The 19,502-nt window shown below is 45.2% G+C and overlaps 1 protein-coding gene across 6 annotated transcripts in view; it reads left to right on the plus strand.

Moving 5' to 3' along the window:
- LOC110260018 overlaps positions 3,559 to 19,502 on the plus strand; it is a 54,729-nt gene continuing 38,785 nt past the window's right edge. For 5 of the 6 annotated variants that reach the window (XM_021087545.1, XM_021087549.1, XM_021087544.1 and 2 more), the window contains exons 1-2: positions 4,181 to 4,584; positions 5,049 to 5,263. In XM_021087545.1, coding sequence (XP_020943204.1) covers positions 4,268 to 4,584; positions 5,049 to 5,263 — 532 coding nt within the window. In that variant the 5' untranslated portion in view covers positions 4,181 to 4,267. The other variant, XR_002342724.1, reaches the window with a different exon arrangement.

Below are 19,502 nucleotides of genomic sequence, written 5' to 3' on the forward strand. Positions count from 1 at the left end.
CTTGTCCATTTTAAATGGAATAGTTTGCATCTGCTAACCCCAAACTCCCAGTCCATCCCACTCCCTCTCCCCTCCCTCTTGGCAACCACAAGTTTATTCTCTATGTGTGTGAGTCTATCTCTGTTCTGTAGATGGGTTCATTTGTACCATATTTTAGATTCCACATATAAGCGATATCATTTGGTATGTCTTTCTATTTCTGACTTACTTCACTTAGTGTAATAATCTCTAGTTGCATTCATGTTGCTGCAAATGGCATTATTTTGTTCTTTTTTTAGTGGCTGAGGAGTATTCCATTGTATATATGTACAACATCTTCTTAATCCATTCATCTGTAGATGGACCTTTAAATTGTTTTGGACATGCATGTTGAATGTGTGCGTGATGTGTTTAGCTCTATCCACTGAACCCTTTAATTTTTTTTTTTTAGCATTTCTAAGCACTATGTCAAATATTTTATTTTTGGTCCCCTCATTTAGTCCTCACAGCTCTAGGAGGAAGATATTATTATCCATATATTACAGTTAAGCAAAAAGAGAATTAAGGCAGAGGTTAAGGTGTTCCCATCATGGTGCAGCGGAAACAAATCTGACTAGGAACCATGAGGTTGCAGGCTCAATCCCTGGCCTTGCTCAGTGGATTAAGGGTCCGGCGTTGCCGTGGGCTGTGGTATAGGTCATAGACACGGCTTGGATCCTGCGTTGCTGTGGCTGTGGTGTAGCCTGGCAGCTCTGGCTCCAGTTAGACCCTAGGCCTGGGAGCCTCCCTGGAGTGAGGCCTTAAAAAGCACACACACACAAAAGACAGAGGTTAAGTAACTTGCCATAAAACCCATTTATTTATTTATTCTTTCATTTATTTATTTAAGTATAGCTGATTTATAATGTTATATTAGTTTCTGGTATACAGCAAAGTGATTCAGTTATACATATATACATTAATTTTTATATTTTTTTCCCTTATGGTTTATCTCAGGATATTGAATAGAGTTGCCTGTGCTATACAGTAGGACCTTGTTATTTATCCATTCTGTATGTAAGTAAAACCCATTTGTTAGGAATTTCCATCGTGGCTCAGCAGTAACAAGCCCAAATAGTATCCATGAGGACAAGGGTTCAATCCCTGGCCTCCCTCAGTGGGTTAAGGATCTGCTGTTGCCATGAGCTGTGGTGTAGTCGCTCACAGACATGGCTTGAATCTGGCATTGCTCTCATGTAGGTCGTGCGCTACAGCTCTGATTCAAGCTCTAGCCTGGGAACTTCCATCTGCCCTGAGTGCGGCCCTAAAACAGCCAAAAAACATAAAATACGAAAAAACAAAAAACCCAAAAGCCCATTTATTAAAGGGTGGGCCTGGGATTCCACATCAGGGTTCCTAAGCACTGTGAGATTTTGCATTCCTATAAATGGGGATTAAAAATCTCTCCATCAGTGATGTCAGGAAAAAATGAGATAATCTATATGAAAGAGTCTTGTAAATGGCAAAGCATTGTTTTCCAAAGGAGAAGACTCAGTTCTTGTCCTCAAGCACTTTTAGTTTGACTGAGTTGGTCAATAAGAGCTACATGGTGCCTAGTTGGATGAAACCAGGTGTCAAAATGTCCAGGGCACACCTGAGATAAATCCACTTGTCATCACCATCATCACTAATGGGACAAATAGGCATGATGTGCCTCCCGACACCATGGCACAGCACAGAAAGGACACTGCCTTCCCTTCGAAGTATATTTTTGCTCCCAATAGCTTGAATCAAAGCAGACAAATCCAGGTGGTGGGACATTTTAAAGGAGAATTTGCCTGGACCCTTCAAAAATGCCAAAGTCATAAACAACAACAAAGTCAGGGAGATTGTTCTAGATTAAAGGAAACTAAAGAGATATGACAATGCAATATACTGTGTGAATCTCAACTATGTTCTGGATTTTTCTTTTTAAAAAAGCCATAATGGATATTTTTGGAAGAATCAAAGACATTTAAATATGTTCTATAAGCTAATATTACTGAACCAATGTTAAATTTCTTAAGTGTGATAATGAAATTGTGCTTATGAGGGAAATTATTGGAGAAATGTCCTGGTTCCTTTTTTTTTTTTTTTTTTTTTTTTTTTGGTCTTTTTTAGGGCCGCAACCGGGGCATATGGAGGTTCCCAGGCTAGGGGTTGAATTGGAGCTGTGGCTGCCGACCTACACCACAGAGACAGCAACTTGGGATCTGAGCTGTGTCTTCGACCTACATCACAGCTCACGGCATTGCTGGATCCTTAACTGACTGATCGAGGCCAGGGATCGAACCTGTGTCCTCATGGATGTCAGATTTGTTTCTGCTGAACCATGATGGGAACTCCTGTCCTGCTGCTTAAGTGTTTGGGATGAAATGTCAGGATATCTGTGATTTTCAAAGGCTTTGGCAAAAAGAAAGCATATATATATATGCTGTACAGCAAAGTGACCCAGTTATACACATAGATATCTGTATAAATATTTATACACTTATATAAAGAGAGAAAAAGAAAAAAAATGGCAATGTTAATACTTTGTAAATCTAGATGAAAGATTTATAGATTTTCTGGAGTTCCCATTGTGGCGCAGTGGTTAACCAATCTGACTAGGAACCATGAGGTTGTGGGTTCGATCCCTGGCCTCGCTCAGTGGGTTAAGGATCTGGCGTTGCCGTGAGCTGTGGTGTGGGTCGCAGACGCGGCTCGGATCCAGCGTTGCTGTGGCCCTGGTGCAGGCCGGCGGCTACAGCTCCGATTGGACCCCTAGCCTGGGACCCTCCATATGCCACGGGAGCGGCCCTAGAAAAGGCAAAAAGACAAAAAAAAAAAAAAAAAAAATTGAGATGTTGAACAAACAGGTTTGATAGGGACGGTCAGTAATTTGCCACAAAACCTGTGTATTAAAGGGCAGATCTGGGGCTCTGCATGTTACTGTGTTAAGAGGAAATAGCTACTTAAAGGAACTTAGAGCTGAACCCTTTTATCATATTAAAAAAATCTCCACCAAATTTGTTTCATTGTTGGTTCCTTTTTTTTTTTTTTTTTAGGGCCACACCCACGGCATATGGAGGTTCCCAGGCTAGGAGTCAAATCGGAGCTATGGCTGCTGGCCTGCACCACAGCCACAGCAACGCAGGATCCAAGCCACATTTTCAACCTACACAACCAGTCACCACCACGCCAGATCCTTAACCCACTGAGCGAGGCCAGGGATTGAACCCGAAACCTTGTGGTTCCTAGGTGGATTTGTTTCCACTGCGCCACAACAGGAACTCCCTGTTGGCTCCATTTTTAATCAGTAGGGTAGCTTAAGAGGGGCCCATGGGGTCCTAGGGTGTAAGGCAGCTCCTCCACTCTTCTACAGGAGCCACTTCTCTATTTGGTCGTTCACTGGGGCCGCTTTCCCTTTGCCTGTTGTGTAGTCAAAAGAATTCCTTGCCCCAGATTCCAGGTTCCTAGGAGAAAGGGCTCAACATTCTTGTAGAAGCTGGGTACCCTCTGCAGCCCCATGGTTTCCATGGTGCAAACAAAGCCTGGCTTTACCCACAGGAAGGACAAAATGGCCAGAAGAGGATTTTCAGCCATCGTGTCTGTGGGCCACTTTGAGAGTCACCTAGGATGCTTGTTTAAAATGTCCCATACCTAAAGGGCTAAGGCCTGGGAACCCTCATTTTAACTAGCATCCCAGCTAACACTGGAGCACACCAAAGTTTGAGATCTGACAGTGTAGGCTAAAATCCAAACCTCTAACGCTAACATTCAAGGCTGGCAAAGCTTGGCTACCCTCATCCCCCAGCTTTACCTTCCCCTCCAGCCAGGGTGAAGGGTTCCCTAGCCCACCCTCCTTTGCGCAGGCTCACCTTTCTGGCAATTCTCCTTCTCTCCCCTCAATTCACGTGATGCCAACTCAGCTTCAAGTCCTGCCTATTCCCTGGAATTTTTCTGATCGCCTCAGCCCATATTCCAAGTGTTGCTCCTTTTCTCTGATTTCACTCAATGTGAAATTGGTGTCACCTGATTTATTAGTTGTGCTTCACTAGCTATGGTGGTTTTCGTGCTTTGGTTGAGTTAATATCATCCTCCTGCCAACCTGTGAAATTCTCGAGGGCAGGGATTCCATCTTTATCTCTGCGTCTTCCTCCTGTACCAAGGACAAGGATGAAGTACCAGGTAGGTCCTCAGAACTAGGTTTCTAATAACCGAATTGAAGGCAATCTGGGGGATGCAAAATGTAGAAGAGATGCTGTAGGAGAGAAAGAAGAGGCCGAGGATGGGCTCTGGCCATGGCAGCTTTCGTGCGGGGGGTGGGACATTTCCATGGATTCTGGGAGCCCAGGCTCTGTGGGCGGGTATTGGGGTGACCATCCCTCTCCTCGCCATAACTATTTGCATCTGGGGCTGGGCTGCTTTGGTGTCTCTGCCTTCTTGTGACAATTTGCATCTACAAATTTACATAGCCGTGAAGGAGCTTTCCGAGAAAACAGGGCCCGCCCACCTCCCCGCCGTATTCCGTCTTTGTTGTTCCAAGTCACCTGCGGTGAGCCTGCGCCTGGAGGTGTGGGCCTTGGAGCCAAGGCTGCAGAATAGGTCTGGCTGCGCCCCTGAGTATCTGGACTTCTACTGAGCCTCTCAATAATAGAAGTCCCGTAGCTCCTTGGTGACCTACCCGGGATTCCTCCATTGATTGACACCTGCCCAGTCATGCTACAAGCAGTTGAGACCAGCAAGGAGGGCTGGGCGCGGAGGGGGACGACATGGGTGTTTTATCATAAATGTACATGGGACCTCCCCTGTAGGCCAAGGAAGGTGAAGCATGCCACATTCACGCTGTTCCCAGATCCCCTTTGGCTGTTCCTTCCGCCTGGACCGCCCTGTCCCCTGGGTGTGTCTTGCTAAACGCCCCAAGGGGAGCTGGCTGGACTCCCCAAGGCGGAAGAAGACTCTCTTGAAGGCTGCTGAGAACAGCTCTCTCCAAGGGTTGTGAAGACGAAAATAAGACCACATTCAAGTATTGTTTCCTTACTTCTACCTCCCTACATTCCGCCCATAAGGCTCCAACCCCTGGACCAGCGCGTACCCCTGGACGGTGCCGAGCAGAGGCGTCCCTCGCAGAAGGACCGCTCTGACGGGTCTGAACTGCTTATCAGCCTCGAGTCTCTGCTCGGACAAAGGATGCACCCCCCCTACCACGGCTATGCGACCAAAAGCAAGGCGGCAGATGGAAGAAGAGCTGCAAAGATAGCAGCCGATGGAGGAGCACGGAAAGGTCAGTGACCCTGTGAACCGAAGCACACTTTGGAGGTTTGGGCGTGGAGAGCAGGAAAGCACAGAGTGGGCTCGTGATGGAGGAAAAGGGAAACGAGAAAAATCAATGATGCGGGAAGCTTCTCCTCACATCCTTCAGAGGCTGCAGGGAGAAGAGGGGGAGGGCGAGCAGGAGCTGGGAATATATTAGCTGCCTGATCCGTGTTACCAAGGGAGTGGTGGAGCCCGGCGCCCCGCGGCCTCTCAGGAGAGGGCTGATAATTACGGATGGGTCTCTGGTTTGATACAGCTGGGTGTCAGGGAGAGAGGTGGAATATATGATCCCTTCAAGGACCCCCTTGTTTGTACCAAAGCAGGTTACTGCATGACAGAGAATTCAGAGGGTTGTTGTATACTTATTTGTGTTGTACACTTCCTTTAGCTTTTAAGAAAATCTCCCAGCAAAAGTTCTAAGTGCTCAAGACCACAATGAATTTGGGGATGTCACTGCTCACCCGCCCCAGCTGTCTTTTATTTAAAATAGTAAAAACTCCAGGCTCCTGAAATCTTGATGACAGAGGTTTGAGAGTCAACCGGAACAGGGTCTTCAGCTTTCATTAGAAATGTCTGCGTTTCTCTTGGGTTAAGGGCGGGTGGGGTGTGTTGGAATATTAATGGGGAGTATTTAGATGAGGCTCTTAATTCGAGAAGAAGGTGAGAATTAATGCTTGACTTTAATCGGAGCCGGAATCATCACAGATAGGTTTTTACCCTCTCCTCCTCAATCAATTTCACTCTAATTAATTCTTCTGTGGCTAAGTCTTGTTGCATTAGATAGTCTGATTATTTCCACAATCAAGAGACTGTATGTTCATGCATTTTTAGTAAGGGACGACTGCATCCTTTTTCATAAGTGATCCTGCTGGTTGGCAGTTGCAGCAGCTAAAATAATTATAGAGCAGATTACTTACTTTTAAAGCATTGTTTGCTGTCATATTCATCCTAGGTGACAATTTGGAACAGCTCCGGAGGCTGCTATAATGGGCAGAGGAGCTGGGTATTTAATATGACAGTTTTCAATGTCAAGGGCTGTTTATGCATAGGTCAACGCCTCTTTTTAAAAAAAAATAAACACAGGGGTAATTTGGTCCTGCTGGCTGATGGATGTGCTGCAGAGCTGCAGGCCATTCTATGCTCAGTTTAAAACCTTGACTCTTAAAAAGGACCTGCTTCTGAAGGCTGCTTGGTACCTTCTGCCTTCAAGTATGACTGGTCCAAATATGGTTGTTCATGTCTGATGATGACTTATGGAATGGGGTGCTCTCATATCAGACCCCGCAATCTAGAAGGCTTGCAGCAGGGGACACAGTAATTTGAAAACTTCAGCCATTTGCTGTTTAGAAAGAGGATGAGGGGAAATCCACCAAAGGGAAAAGACTGCTTTTTATTTGGGGACAAACACTGGGCTTTTGGGTTATGCAGAGGAAAGCTCAGTGCTATTCTGGAATAGACAAGTTGAGACAGGAAGAAAGCAGTGGCCATGCCTACAAATGCAGAAAGCTGTCTTCCTTGTGGGCAGTCAGAGCCACCACTCACCCCAGAAGTTCTTCCAGTGTCCATGCGGTGGAGGAGGAGAGGGTTTCCTCTTCTCTCTTGAGGAAAACAGTGTTTGGACCTGAACTCCAGGCAGGGGAGATCTGGCCCAGGGCCCTCCTGACTATAGGAGTGAACTCTGCGGTCACATGGTGGCCTGAAGGCAGTGGAGGGAAAAGGCACACAGGGCACCCCAGGCCATGGGTCAGTGGACTCCAGGAGACCCCGTAGACAATCTCCAACTTAATTGCTTTTCTTTTTTCTTTCTTAAATTTTATTATAGTTGATATACAATGTTGTATTAGTTTCAGGTGTACAATACAGTGAATCAGTTATACATATATTCATTCTTTTTTCCCATAGAGATTATTACAGAATATTGAGTAGACCTCCCTATGCTATACAGTAGGTCATTTTTAGTTAGTTTATTTATAACAGTGTGTATGTGTTAGTACCATCCTGCTTGGTTTTCCCTTTGCTAACCACAAGTTTGATTTCAGAATTTGTGAGTTTGTTTTTGTTTTGTAAATGAGTTCTTTGGTATCACTTTAAAATTAGATTCCACATATTAGTGATGTCAGATAATATTTGTCCTTCTCTGTCTGACTTGCTTCACCTAGTATGATAATCTCTAGGTCCATCCATGTTGCTGCAAATGGCATTATTTCACTCTTCTTTATGGCCGAGTAATATTCCATTGTATATATGTACCACTTCCATTCCTCTGTTGATGGACATTTAGGTTACTTCCATGTCTTGGCTGTTTTATTTTATTTTATTTTTGTCTTTTGTCTTTTGTTGTTGTTGTTGCTATTTCTTGGGCCGCTCCCGCGGCATATGGAGGTTCCCAGGCTAGGGGTTGAATCGGAGCTGTAGCCACCAGCCTACGCCAGAGCCACAGCAACGCGGGATCCGAGCCGCGTCTGCAACCTACACCACAGCTCACGGCAACGCCGGATCGTTAACCCACTGAGCAAGGGCAGGGATCGAACCCACAACCTCATGGTTCCTAGTCGGATTCGTTAACCACTGCGCCACGACGGGAACTCCTCTTGGCTGTTTTAAATAGTGCTGCAGTGATCATTGGGGTGCATGTATCTTTTTGAATTATGGTTTTCTCTGGAGAGGTGCCCAGGAATGGGATTGCTGGATCATATGGTAGTTCTAGATTTAGTTTTTTAAGGAGCCTCCATACTGTTTTCCATAGTAGCTGTACCAACTTACATTCCCAGCAGTAGTATAGGAGGGTTCCCTTTTCTCCAGTTGTTTTTCTTCTGTAATTTTCAGTATCTTTTGTCAACCCCAAGCCTTCAGCAGTTTTCTTAACCTTACATCCTTAGGAAAATAAGAGTCTGTATCCACATTTGGAACAGAGGTGGGCAAGAGAATGTGATTTTCCTTTTGACCATGTCCTCTAAAGCCTATGCAAGGAGGCAGGGTGGTCCTGGAGCCCAAGGGAGGGATCCCATTTGCCCTGGGGAAGGAGACTCAGAGGATCCAGGGGACAATAGAAGCTCAGGCTGAGTCCTTGCTTAGGTGGGCAGGTGCAGAGGTGGAAAGGGACAAACCTCCTCCCCATATCCTGGGGAGAGAGAGAGAGAGACCTTCAAAAGGAGAAAGTACAGCTTGCAAATTATACAGGCACGGGTTGTTGGCTTGCGGCCATCTGGGTTGCCCTTAATATACACTGCAGTTGGCCAGAGTCTCAGAGATTGTCCTGCCCTCCTGCTCTCCGCACCAGCTGTTCAGGGAAACTGCCAAACTGTAGCAGCCTCTAGCTCATTTCCCGGGAAGGCCACTACCAGCTGTTCTGCCGTGCTCAGAGCCAGCAACTAGAGGCATCACTGAATCTTAGGTCACTGCTTCCACCTCTACTGCAGATGAGGAAGCTGACCAGTTCTGGGGCAGTTACTATCTACGTGAAATGACCAGAAGAGGTGAGCTGGCCCCCCAACCCCCACTTCACTGATCAGGAACCTGGGCTCAGAGAGGTAACATGACCTATTCTAGGTCACTCTATTGATCAGGGACAGGTTCAGGATTTGGATCCAAGGTCTTCCAACTCCTAATTCAATGCTCTTTCTGGATAGCCCACCCCTTGGGTGAATTTCTTTTTCACTGGAAAAAAGGGGGCTGGCTCAGGATCTCCAGCCAGCTCACCCTTGTATTTGCCAGATCACCAAACGCTTGTTCAGATCTTGTCTTTCCAATCTCCCCTGCTCCTTCAGGAGTCTTAAGAACACCTCCTAACAGGAGTTCCTCTTGTGGTGCAGCGGAAACGAATCTGACTAGTGTCCATGAGGACGTAGGTTTGATCCCTGGCCTCGCTCAGTGGGTTAAGGGTCCGGAGTTGCCTTGAGCTGTGGTGTAGGTTGCAGACGCAGCTCGGATCTGGTGTTGCTGTGGTTGTGGTGTAGCCCAGCAGCTACACCTCCGATTTGACCCTCAGCCTGGGAACCTCCATATGCCGCAAGTGTGGCCCTGGAAAAAAAAAAAAAGAACACCTCTTTTGACCATTTCACTACAGATTGTACCAGAATTTTTCAGTTTTCTCATCTGTAATAAAGAAACAACAATAGGAGAGGTGATTATTAATTGAGTTCATTCCAGTGTGTGGCACATAATATAATTGCTCCAAAAAAGGGTATATGTGAACTCAAGTCACTTTCATTATAAAAGACTGTGTCCAAAAGAGGCTGGGATTCGGTGAGAGTCACACTTGAGTAGGATGCTCCCTGGGGGAGGCACTGTGACCCCCCAGTAGTCATCAAGCAGTCGGTGGTCCCAGAAGCTAGCAGAGGAACAGAGAGACCCTAGTAGCTTCCAGTCACCTGCTCAAACCAAACCACAGTGTGAAGCCTGGCTGGGAGATGCGGGATGCGGAAGGGGAGAGTGAGTTGAGCCCTGGGGCGATGCACTTATACTTTTGTATTGCAAGTCCTTGGGGCTGTGTAGGCTGGCTTACCAGGTTTCTTTTTCTTTTTTTTTTTTTCTTTTCTTTTTTTTTTTTTTTGTCTTTTTGCCTTTTCTAGGGCCACTCTTGCGGCATATGGAGGTTCCCAGGCTAGGGGTCTAATTGGAGACTTAGCTGACCTATGCCATAGCCACAGCAACACGGGATCCAAGTCACGCCTGCAACCTACACCACAGCTCACAGCAACACTGGATCCTTAACCCACTGAGCAAGGGCAGGGATCGAACCTGCAACCTCATGGTTCCTAGTCAGATTCGTTAACCGCTGCACCATGACAGGAACTCCAAGTTCTGCAGCTTCTGACCTGGGTGTCATACCTGGGAAGCCTTAGTCAGGGTAAAGGTGTAGGACGGGGTAGAAGAGGGCAGAGGACCTCCATTTCCTTAGAACAATAGGACCCCCCCTGGGCTACATGTCGGAAACTCATTTGTTTTAATTTTTCCTTTAGTCTTTGTTCCCCCTCCTCTCCTTTCTGTTATTTTCTGCCGTCCTCTAAAGTTAAGTCCCTCACCCCTCGTATCTAAACCCCAGAGCTTATCACAGAAAATAAAGCAGACTGAAGGGAGGGGGCAATGGAGGGCCTCCCTCTCCCCAGGGGACGCATTTCTAGGAAGTGGTTTGGCCCCCATCTCCATGGTGAGTAGATCCTTCCAAGTGAGCACAAAAAGTGGACCAGAGAGGAAGGAGATCTTCCAGGGAAGTGTGGGGCCCCAGAGCTGTTGGCTGAGCTGTAGACAGAACTCTGCCCCCAGAGCTGGGCTGGCTTGTAGCCCAAGCTGCCGGGTGGAGGTGGAGCACCTGTGCAGTGGGTCTCAACTCTGACCTTTGCGCTAAGCTCTCTCAGGGCAGTGGCTGGGTCATAGGTGCTTTTTAAAGCACATGATCACTGGGAGTCCGAAGATCCAGCTGGGCTTGGGGCTGGTCCACATTTGAGCTGTGTGAATTGGAGTGAGTCTTTAACTTCTGGGTTTCAGTGTCCTCATTTGTAAAATGGAGAAGATACCCACCTCCTGGGTATGGCTGAGATAATGTATGCCAGTGTTCTAAGAACTGCGAAGTTCAATGCTAAGGGTAGTTATGAATATTGTGACTAATTAAAAAATTATTTCTGGGAGTTCCCGTCGTGGCGCAGTGGTTAACGAATCCGACTAGGAACCATGAGGTTGCGGGTTCGGTCCCTGCCCTTGCTCAGTGGGTTAACGACCCGGCGTTGCCCGTGAGCTGTGGTGTAGGTTGCAGACGTGGCTCGGATCCTGCGTTGCTGTGGCTCTGGCGCAGGCCGGTGGCTACAGCTCCAATTCAACCCCTAGCCTGGGAACCTCCATATGCCGTGGGAGCGGCCCAAAGAAATAGCAAAAAGACAAAAAAAAAAAAAAATTTATTTCCATCTTCTCTTCAGGGCTTCACACAGTGCAGGTGCTCAATGTGCAACTGATCGTGATACTGTGAAATAGTTATCTAGGCTTCCTTCCTTTCTGGGCTAAGAACTCCTGAAACCCTTGAAATTTCTTTAGGGATTAGAGTGATAAAGGTGTCTTATCTTTTGTTATTTATAACAAGCCTCTTTCAACCACTTTTGAGTTTATATTAATGTGGCAATTTTTGGAAAGCTTCTAGATTACCTAAGGATGGGGGTGGGGGCTGGTTGCCAGGACAACCAGTCATGATTAGAGGGTTGAAACTTTGAGCTCCCTACCTCCCTACACACACCTCTGGGGGAGATTGAATTCAATCACCAATGGCCAGTGACTTAATCAATTGTGTCTCTATAATGAAGCCTCCATAAAACCCTAAAGGACAGGATCCGGAGAGCATTCAGATTGGTGAGCACTCAGAGAGCAAGGAGGCTCTGTACCCCTTCCCCAAGTATCTTGCTCTTTGCATCTCTTCTGTCTATCCCTGAGTTATATCCCCTTATAATCAATGGGTGATCTAGTAAGTAAAATGCTTTCCTGAGTTCTGTGAGCCTTTAGCAAATGAATCAAACCTCACAAAGGGGTTGGTGGGACTCTCTGATCTATATAGCTGGTTCTACAGAAGCACAAGTGACAACCTGGACTTGCAGCTGGTGTCTAAAGAGGGGATGGTGGACAATCTTGCAGGACTGAGCTTTTAACCTGTGGAATCTGATGCTATCTCCAGGAAATAGTGTCAAAATTCAATTAAATTGTAGGACATTCTACTGGTGTCATAGAATTGTTTGCTGCACTGGAAACCCACATCTCTGGTGTCAGAAGTGTAATAGTGTTATAGTGGAGTTTTGAGCACGTGAGAGATATGCAAGGGAAGTGCATGTTTTACTTTACACTGATGATGTCAGCTTGTTCTGCATGAAGCTTCATTGGTCAGCTTAGACTAAATTATGCTGTGTAACAGGCACTCTCAATCACAAAGGATTCTCACTCACATTACATGTCCATTATTCAATTCTGTTCCATATCTTTCTCATCTTGGACTCATGCTATAGAGGCAGGATCTCTCTGTTGTGTGTTTTACCTCTTGGAAGAGGAAAAGGACAAGGAGGAAACACTTAATGGCTTTAAAGTTTTCGATGTGATGTACATCACTTCCATTGGGAAATAAAGTCGTGTTCCAATTCTGATGTCAGTGGGGCAGGAGGTATAATCTTCCTACAGGGAAGAGCACCAGCGAGGGGGAGTGTAAGGGTACTAGCAAATATTTTTTTAGCAAATGCTGGTCTACCCACAGAACAGTTTCATATTTTGAACATACTATGGCTTTAAATAGACTATTGTTTATGTAATAAAAAAACTTTGTATTGCAGATTTTACTGTACCTTAAATCCATATGATTCTTGTCTGTCTACCTAAATGTTGCCTATCCTTCAATGCCCACATCAAGTCTCACCTCCTCTATGCAACCTTGTTTACCGATCTCCACATTTATTGGCTCTTTAATCCATTCTGCCATTCTTGCCAGCCTTTTATTGGCTGCTGTTCTGTATGTGTCTTCCCTCCCCTAGGAGACTGGGAATCTTGAGAACAGGAAACCCATTGTGTATTCCACTGGGATTGCTGTCTGTTCATGGAAAGTACTCAGTGAGTCCTATGGGGTCAAGTTAAATACTTTGGTAGGGAATTTTATTTTTATGGAGCAGTCCTCCATGCTAATGTGACACAGTTTCCATTTTTGACAGATGGGAAAATTGAAAATGTTCAATTCAAGAAGTTTAGTGCACTGTCACGTTCATGCCTCCCAGACCTTGAGGCACTCTTATCACCCAAGCTGCCTCTCACTACTCCGAGGTGTGCAGGTCTAAAACATCTTTAATCCTTATGGATCGATCATTTCTGAGACCCATGTTCAGGTCTATCTGTATCACTGAGGTCAGATAAATGGCATCCACTAGACGATCAGCTGCTGAGTATATTGGGTTAAAGGAGCTAAGGAAGTAAATCACTCAGTAAGTGAACTTAGAAAGGCCAAGATGTTAAACTGCAAGCCAACCAGGATTTAATTTATTTGTTACTGAGGTCATTGCCATTTTTACTGCACACTAATAAAAGCCTGAGCTCTGTTACCAAGATTCAGCAGAAATTCTGGTCGTCATTTTTCCCTCCAGTGGCAAGAAAATGGAGACTGTCAGATTCGGGAAGCTTGGATGAAAGGGAATAAAGAAGAAAATCCCCTCCCCTGCTCTGTCATCTCTGTTTCCAGGACAGATGGGGTCATGTCATCTTCCTCATCTGTGTCATGGCTGCTCCGGGAATAGAGATCTCTTTCGGGGGCCAACATCCCCCTTTGCCCAGCCAGTTAGTTTGGGCCAGAAGGTGGACAACTTGGGGTTTCCACTGATGTTGAGCTCAATACAGGAGGCTCCCTACATTTTGGCCCTTGGCCCTTGGTTCCTTGTGCTTGCTCACCCCAACTTCTCTCGCACTTTCTCGTTTAACTAGCAAAGCCACTGCCAATGCCACATGCACCCAGTTCACTTTAGATTATAAGGCACTCAAAAAGCTTTTTCTCTTCCTGAAATTCCTTCTTTAGTCCTCAGAGTCACATCATATTCTGTGCTTGCTTCAACACCTCACGTAAAGTACCTGTTTCAGGAAGGATGCCAGTGACCTAAAACAATAATCATTTTACATTCTCTGTCTCAGCAGAGCTGCAGTTGCAACCTATGTCACAGCTGCAGTATTGCTGAATCCATTAACCCACTGTGCTGGGCTGGGGAATTGGACCTTCTTCCTGGTGCTACAGAGATACCGCAGATCCTGTTGCACTGCATCAGGAACTCTAGGGCATGGCATTTTTATAATTGAACCTTGAAAGTCATGTAGCTTCACTTTTGACATGCTCTGCTGGTTAAGGAGTCATAAAGGCCCATCTAGGTTCAAAGGAGGGGACACAGATCCCACCTCAATGAGAGGAATGGCAGCATCATGTCATAAGAAGAGCATGTAGGATGGGATAGACCGTGGCAGCTGTTTTTGGAGAGTTCAACCTGTTCCAATATGGTAACATGTGGATCATGTTGGATGAGAGCTTGGCAAGTAGGAAATAGTCAGCAAGTGCTGCTTCCTCTTAGATGCTTTGGAAAAAAAAAATATGAGATTTCTGACAATTCCTAGAAAGGCCATAACATTATGCAAATGTGAGGGATTGGCCTCTTTTAATCTCTGTTCCATATTATTGTTTGTTTGTTTTAAGTCATTTTAACGTTAAATTCCCCAAGAGTAGAACCACACCTTCTCACATTTTCTGGATTATTTTACTCTTTGATCCATTACCAGAAAATATCAGCGCCTTCCTTGACAACATTGGTGAGATATAAAGGTGATGTTTAGAACTGTGGAATAATGGAGTTCCTCTCGTGGCACAACGGAAATGAGTCCGACTAGTATCCAAGAGGATGCAGGTTCAATCCCTGGCCTCATTCACTGGGTCAGGGATACAGTGTTATCTGAGCTGCGGCGTAGGTCACAGATGTGGCTCGGATCCTGTGTGGCCGTGGCTGTGGCCAGCAGCTGTAGCTCCGATTTGACCTGTAGCCTGGAAACTTCCATATGCTGTGGGTGCAGGCCTAAAAAGCAAAAAAAAAAAAAAAAAAAAAAAAAAAAAAAGAACTGGAAAATAAAGTTGGACTGTAAGAATGGAACTAGACAATCAACACATAATAGATGCAGTCGTGTGTGTGTGTTTTATGTATTTAGTTATTATACATGTATATCTCAGTAACATATTGCTGTGTAGAAGACCACCCCAAACCTAATGGCATAAAATAGTGGTCATTTGATTGCTTAGGATTCTGAGGCAGAGGTTTGGGCAGGGCTCAGCTGGGACACTCATCTTTGTTTCGCCTGGTGTCAGCCCTAGCATCCTAAGAAGCAAGATGGCCTTACATGTCTGAGTGCTGGCTGTCCACTGGGGCTCTTTGGTTCTTTTCTATGTGGCTTCTTATCCTCCAGGATCCTCCAGGGCCTCACTCTCTCCATCAGTTTAGCCCAGATTTCTTCCATGGAAACTCATTTCCTGGAAGTCAGAAATGGAAGTGGAGTTCCCGTCGTGGCACAGTGGTTAACGAATCCAACTAGGAACCATGAGGTTGCGGGTTCGGTCCCTGCCTTTGCTCAGTGGGTTAACGATCCGGCGTTGCTGTGAGCTGTGGTGTAGGTTGCAGACGCGGCTCAGATCCCGCGTTGCTATGGCTCTTGCGTAGGCTAGTGGCTACAGCTCCGATTCGACCCCTAGCCTGGGAACCTCCATATGCCGCAGGAGCGGCCCAAGAAATAGCAAAAAGACAAAAAAAAAAAAAAAAAAAAGACACAGAAATGGAAGTTGTAAGGACTGTTTAGGCCCAGAAGTCCCAGAATGTCATTTCTACCCATAGGACCAGCCCAGGTTCAAGGGGAAAGGAAACAGACTCCACGCAGTGTGGCCCTGATTTTTGCAGCCACTTTTGCAAATGATCTTCACAAGGTACAGAAGCAGTGGACATCTGGACCCCTACCATGTGCCAGGTGCTAGTGTGGATTAATTCATTCCATCCTCACAACAACTCTGTTAAGTCGGGTCTATCAGTAGCCCCATTATGCAGATGGGTAAACTGAAGCACAGAGAGTTTAAATAACTTGCTTGAGGTTATACATATCATTTGTGTGCCCAGAGCCCATGCTGTATGGGCCATTCCTGTCACTGCCAACCCTTAAAGAGCTGACAAGGCTCACAGACTTGTCCAGAATAATCCAAAGGATACAGATAACAGCAATTAAAACTAATTATCATACTACTCAGCCATAAAACACAACAAAATGATGCCATTTCCAGCAACGTCGCTGAAACTAGAGACTCTCATGCTCGGTGAAGTTAAGTCAGAAAGAGAAAGACAAATACCATGTGATATCTCTTATATCTGGACTCTAATATACCGCACAAGTGAACCTTTCCACAGAAAAGAAAATCATGGACATGAAGAACAGACTTGTGGTTGCCAAGGGGGAGGACAAGGGAGTGGGATGGATTGGGAATTTGGGGTTAATAGATGCAACCTATTGCCTTTGGAATGGATAAGCAGGGGGATCCTGCTGTATAGCACTGGGAACTATGTCTAGTCACTTGTGATATGAGCATGATAATGGGAGAAAAAAGAATGTATACATGTATGTGTGACTGGGTCACTTTGCTGTACAGTAGAAAATTGACAGCTATAAACCAGCTATAATGGAAAAAAATAAACATCATTATTTAAATAAAAACCAAACCAAACCAAAACGAGAAAACGAATTATCTATTGAATGGCTACTATCAAGCAGAAGGGGTTTGCATAATTTCCGTTACCTCCCTGCATCCTCATTTCTACCCCAGAGCCCTGCAGGACAGCTCTTTACTATCCTCGTTGTGTAGATGAGGGAGCCGACACAGAAAGGTGAAAAGATTTGGATAATTTTGCCCAAGCAAGATTTAACCATAGCCCAAGTCACGTTAACCTACCTGGGGAGCAATGTGTGGATGGAGGGGCAATGGGGCAGACTCCTCAGCACTGCCCGTAGTCAATTCCTCCCTTGCTGTGGCTCCTCACTCTCCACACATCGTTCTGCCTCTAACTCAGCTCTCTGCCCTGCGTGCCTGGGGAGGGGGAAAAGAGGCGCAGGCCCACGGAGGCAGGGGTCCCAGACTGCTGGGCGGTTTCCTCACTGGGTGGACTCCTGCACATGCTGTTCCCTTTGCCCGGAATGCCTCTGATCTTGGCTCTGAGGAAAGGGCCTTATTGTAGCCAAGGGACCTCCCCTTTCTCATATGCGCTCTGCCTGAGCCAATGGGTGTTTCCTGATGCTTATCATTCTCTGCTATTAATTATTTATAGATTACAAAGATAATAGACTATGTTTCATGGCAGTTTGGGATTCACAGCAGAACAGAGCTGAAGGTATGGTGAGTTCCCACACCAGCCCTCCCCTCCCCCACCTCCCTCCATGCACCCATGTGACAGACTTGTTTCCTCATGACTGACCAAAGTTCGTAGTTTACATGAGGCTTCCTTTTTTTTGTTGTGGATCATACACAAAAAATTCCTCCATGCTCTACCTTTTTATCCCTGCTTCTGTCCAACTCCTGGCACCCTTTGATTTTTTTTACCATAGCCACAGTGTTGCTCTTTCCAGAACGCCTTAGAATCATATATATGTAGCCTTTTTGATGGTTTTTTTTCACTTAGTAGCATGTGTTTAAGTTTCCTCCATGTCTCTTCGTGGCTTGTTAGCTCATTGCTCATATTCCATTGTCTGGAGGGACCACTGTTTATTTACCCATTCACCCCCTGAAGAACATCTTGGTTGCTTCCAAGTTGGGGCAATTAGGAAGAAAACTGCTGTAAACATTTATGTGCAGGTTTTTGTGTGGACATAAGGCTTCAGCTTCTTTGGGTAAATATCGAGGAGCTTGAATGCTGGATTGTATGGTAAGAGTGTGTTTAGTAAAAGACCTTCTCACTGTCTTCCATAGGGGCTGTACCGTTTTATAGTCTCACCAGCAATGAATGAGCATTCCAGTTGCTCCACATCCTCACCAGCATCTAGTGTTGTCATTGTTTCAGATTTTGGCCATTCTTTTTTTTTTTTTTTTTTTGGTCTTTTGTTGCCTTTTCTAGGGCCACTCCTGTGGCCTATAGAGGTTCCCAGGCTAGGGGTCTAATCGGAGCTGTAGCCTCGGGCCTACACCAAAGCCACAGCAACACAGGATCCAAGCCGTGTCTGCAACCTACACCACAGCTCACAGCAATGCCAGATCCTTAACCCACTGAGCAAGGCCAAGGATTGAACCTGAAACCTTGTGATTCCTAGTTGGATTCATTAACCACTGAGCCATGACGGGAACTCTGCCCATTCTTAATGAATGTGTAGGGATAGTGCGTTGCTGTTTTAATCTGCAGTTCCCTAATGACCTATGATGTTGGGCATCTTTTCAGATGCTTATTTACCAGCTTTATTTTCTGTGATAAGATATCTACTTGTTCTGATCTTTTGACCAGTGTTCAATCAAGTTGCTCATTTTCTTCTTCTTCTTTTTTTTTTATTTCAGTACCCATTTTATTTATGTATTTATTTTTTGTCTTTTCATCTTTTCTAGGGCCACACTTGCAGCATATGTAGGTTCCCAGGCTAGGGGTCCAATTGGAGCTGTAGCTGCCGGCCTACACCATAGCCACAGCAATGTGTGATCCGAGCTGTGTCTGTGACCTACACCACAGCTCACGGCAACGCCGGATCCTTAACCCACTGAGCAAGACCAGGGATCGAACCCTCAATCCCATGGCTCCCAGTCAGATTCGTTAACCACTGAGCCACGACGGGAACTCCATTTTCTTCTTCTTTTTTTTTTTTATTGTAATCAATTCTTATTTCCCCAACACATTTTTTTTTTCCTACTGTACAGCATGGTGACCCAGTTACACACACATTTATACATTCTTTTTTCTCACATTATCAGGCTCCATCATAAGTGACTAGACATAGTTCCCAGTGCTACACAGCAGGATCTCATTGCTAATCCATTCTAAAGACAATAGTTTGCATCTATTAACCCTAAGCTCCCAGTCCATCCCACATAGTTGCTCATTTTCTTATTGTTGAATTTTAAGAGTTCTTTGTTAAATTTTTGGTTAGCATTCGTTTTCTGATATGTCTTTTGTAAATATTTTCTTGTGGTCTGTAGCTTATTTTCCCATTCTCTTGATAGATGTTTACTTTTTTCTCCCTAAGTGAAATGTTTGTTCTTTGAGATTAGAGACTTTTATTTATAGCTGCTTAGTACATAGTAGGCATTTATTAAATATTAGAAAGGGAGAAAGAATTAGCATTCTGCTCTATATATCAGGGTTTTATTACTTTTGTTGGTATTAGTCTATCCCTAAAAGATAATCCACCCTCAGCCTGATGACAACATCGAGTGTGGAAACTGATGAGGGAGTCTCAGACCTGGGAAAATTTACCAAGGGGGTGCTGTTTCCTGGGAAACCCTCTTGGGAACCAGTTGGCCTCTTGGCACCACCTTTTCTCCACATCTTTTTTTTTTAATGATTTTATTTTTTTTCCATTATAGCTGCTTTACAGTGTTCTGTCAATTTTCTACTGTACAGCAAAGTGACCCAGTCACACATACATATATACATTCTTTTGTCTCCCATTATCATGCTCCATCACAAGTGACTAGACATAGTTCCCAGTGCTATACAGCA

The sequence above is a fragment of the Sus scrofa genome, chromosome 3, assembly GCF_000003025.6.
Source record: "Sus scrofa isolate TJ Tabasco breed Duroc chromosome 3, Sscrofa11.1, whole genome shotgun sequence".
NCBI classification, from domain to species: domain Eukaryota; kingdom Metazoa; phylum Chordata; class Mammalia; order Artiodactyla; family Suidae; genus Sus; species Sus scrofa.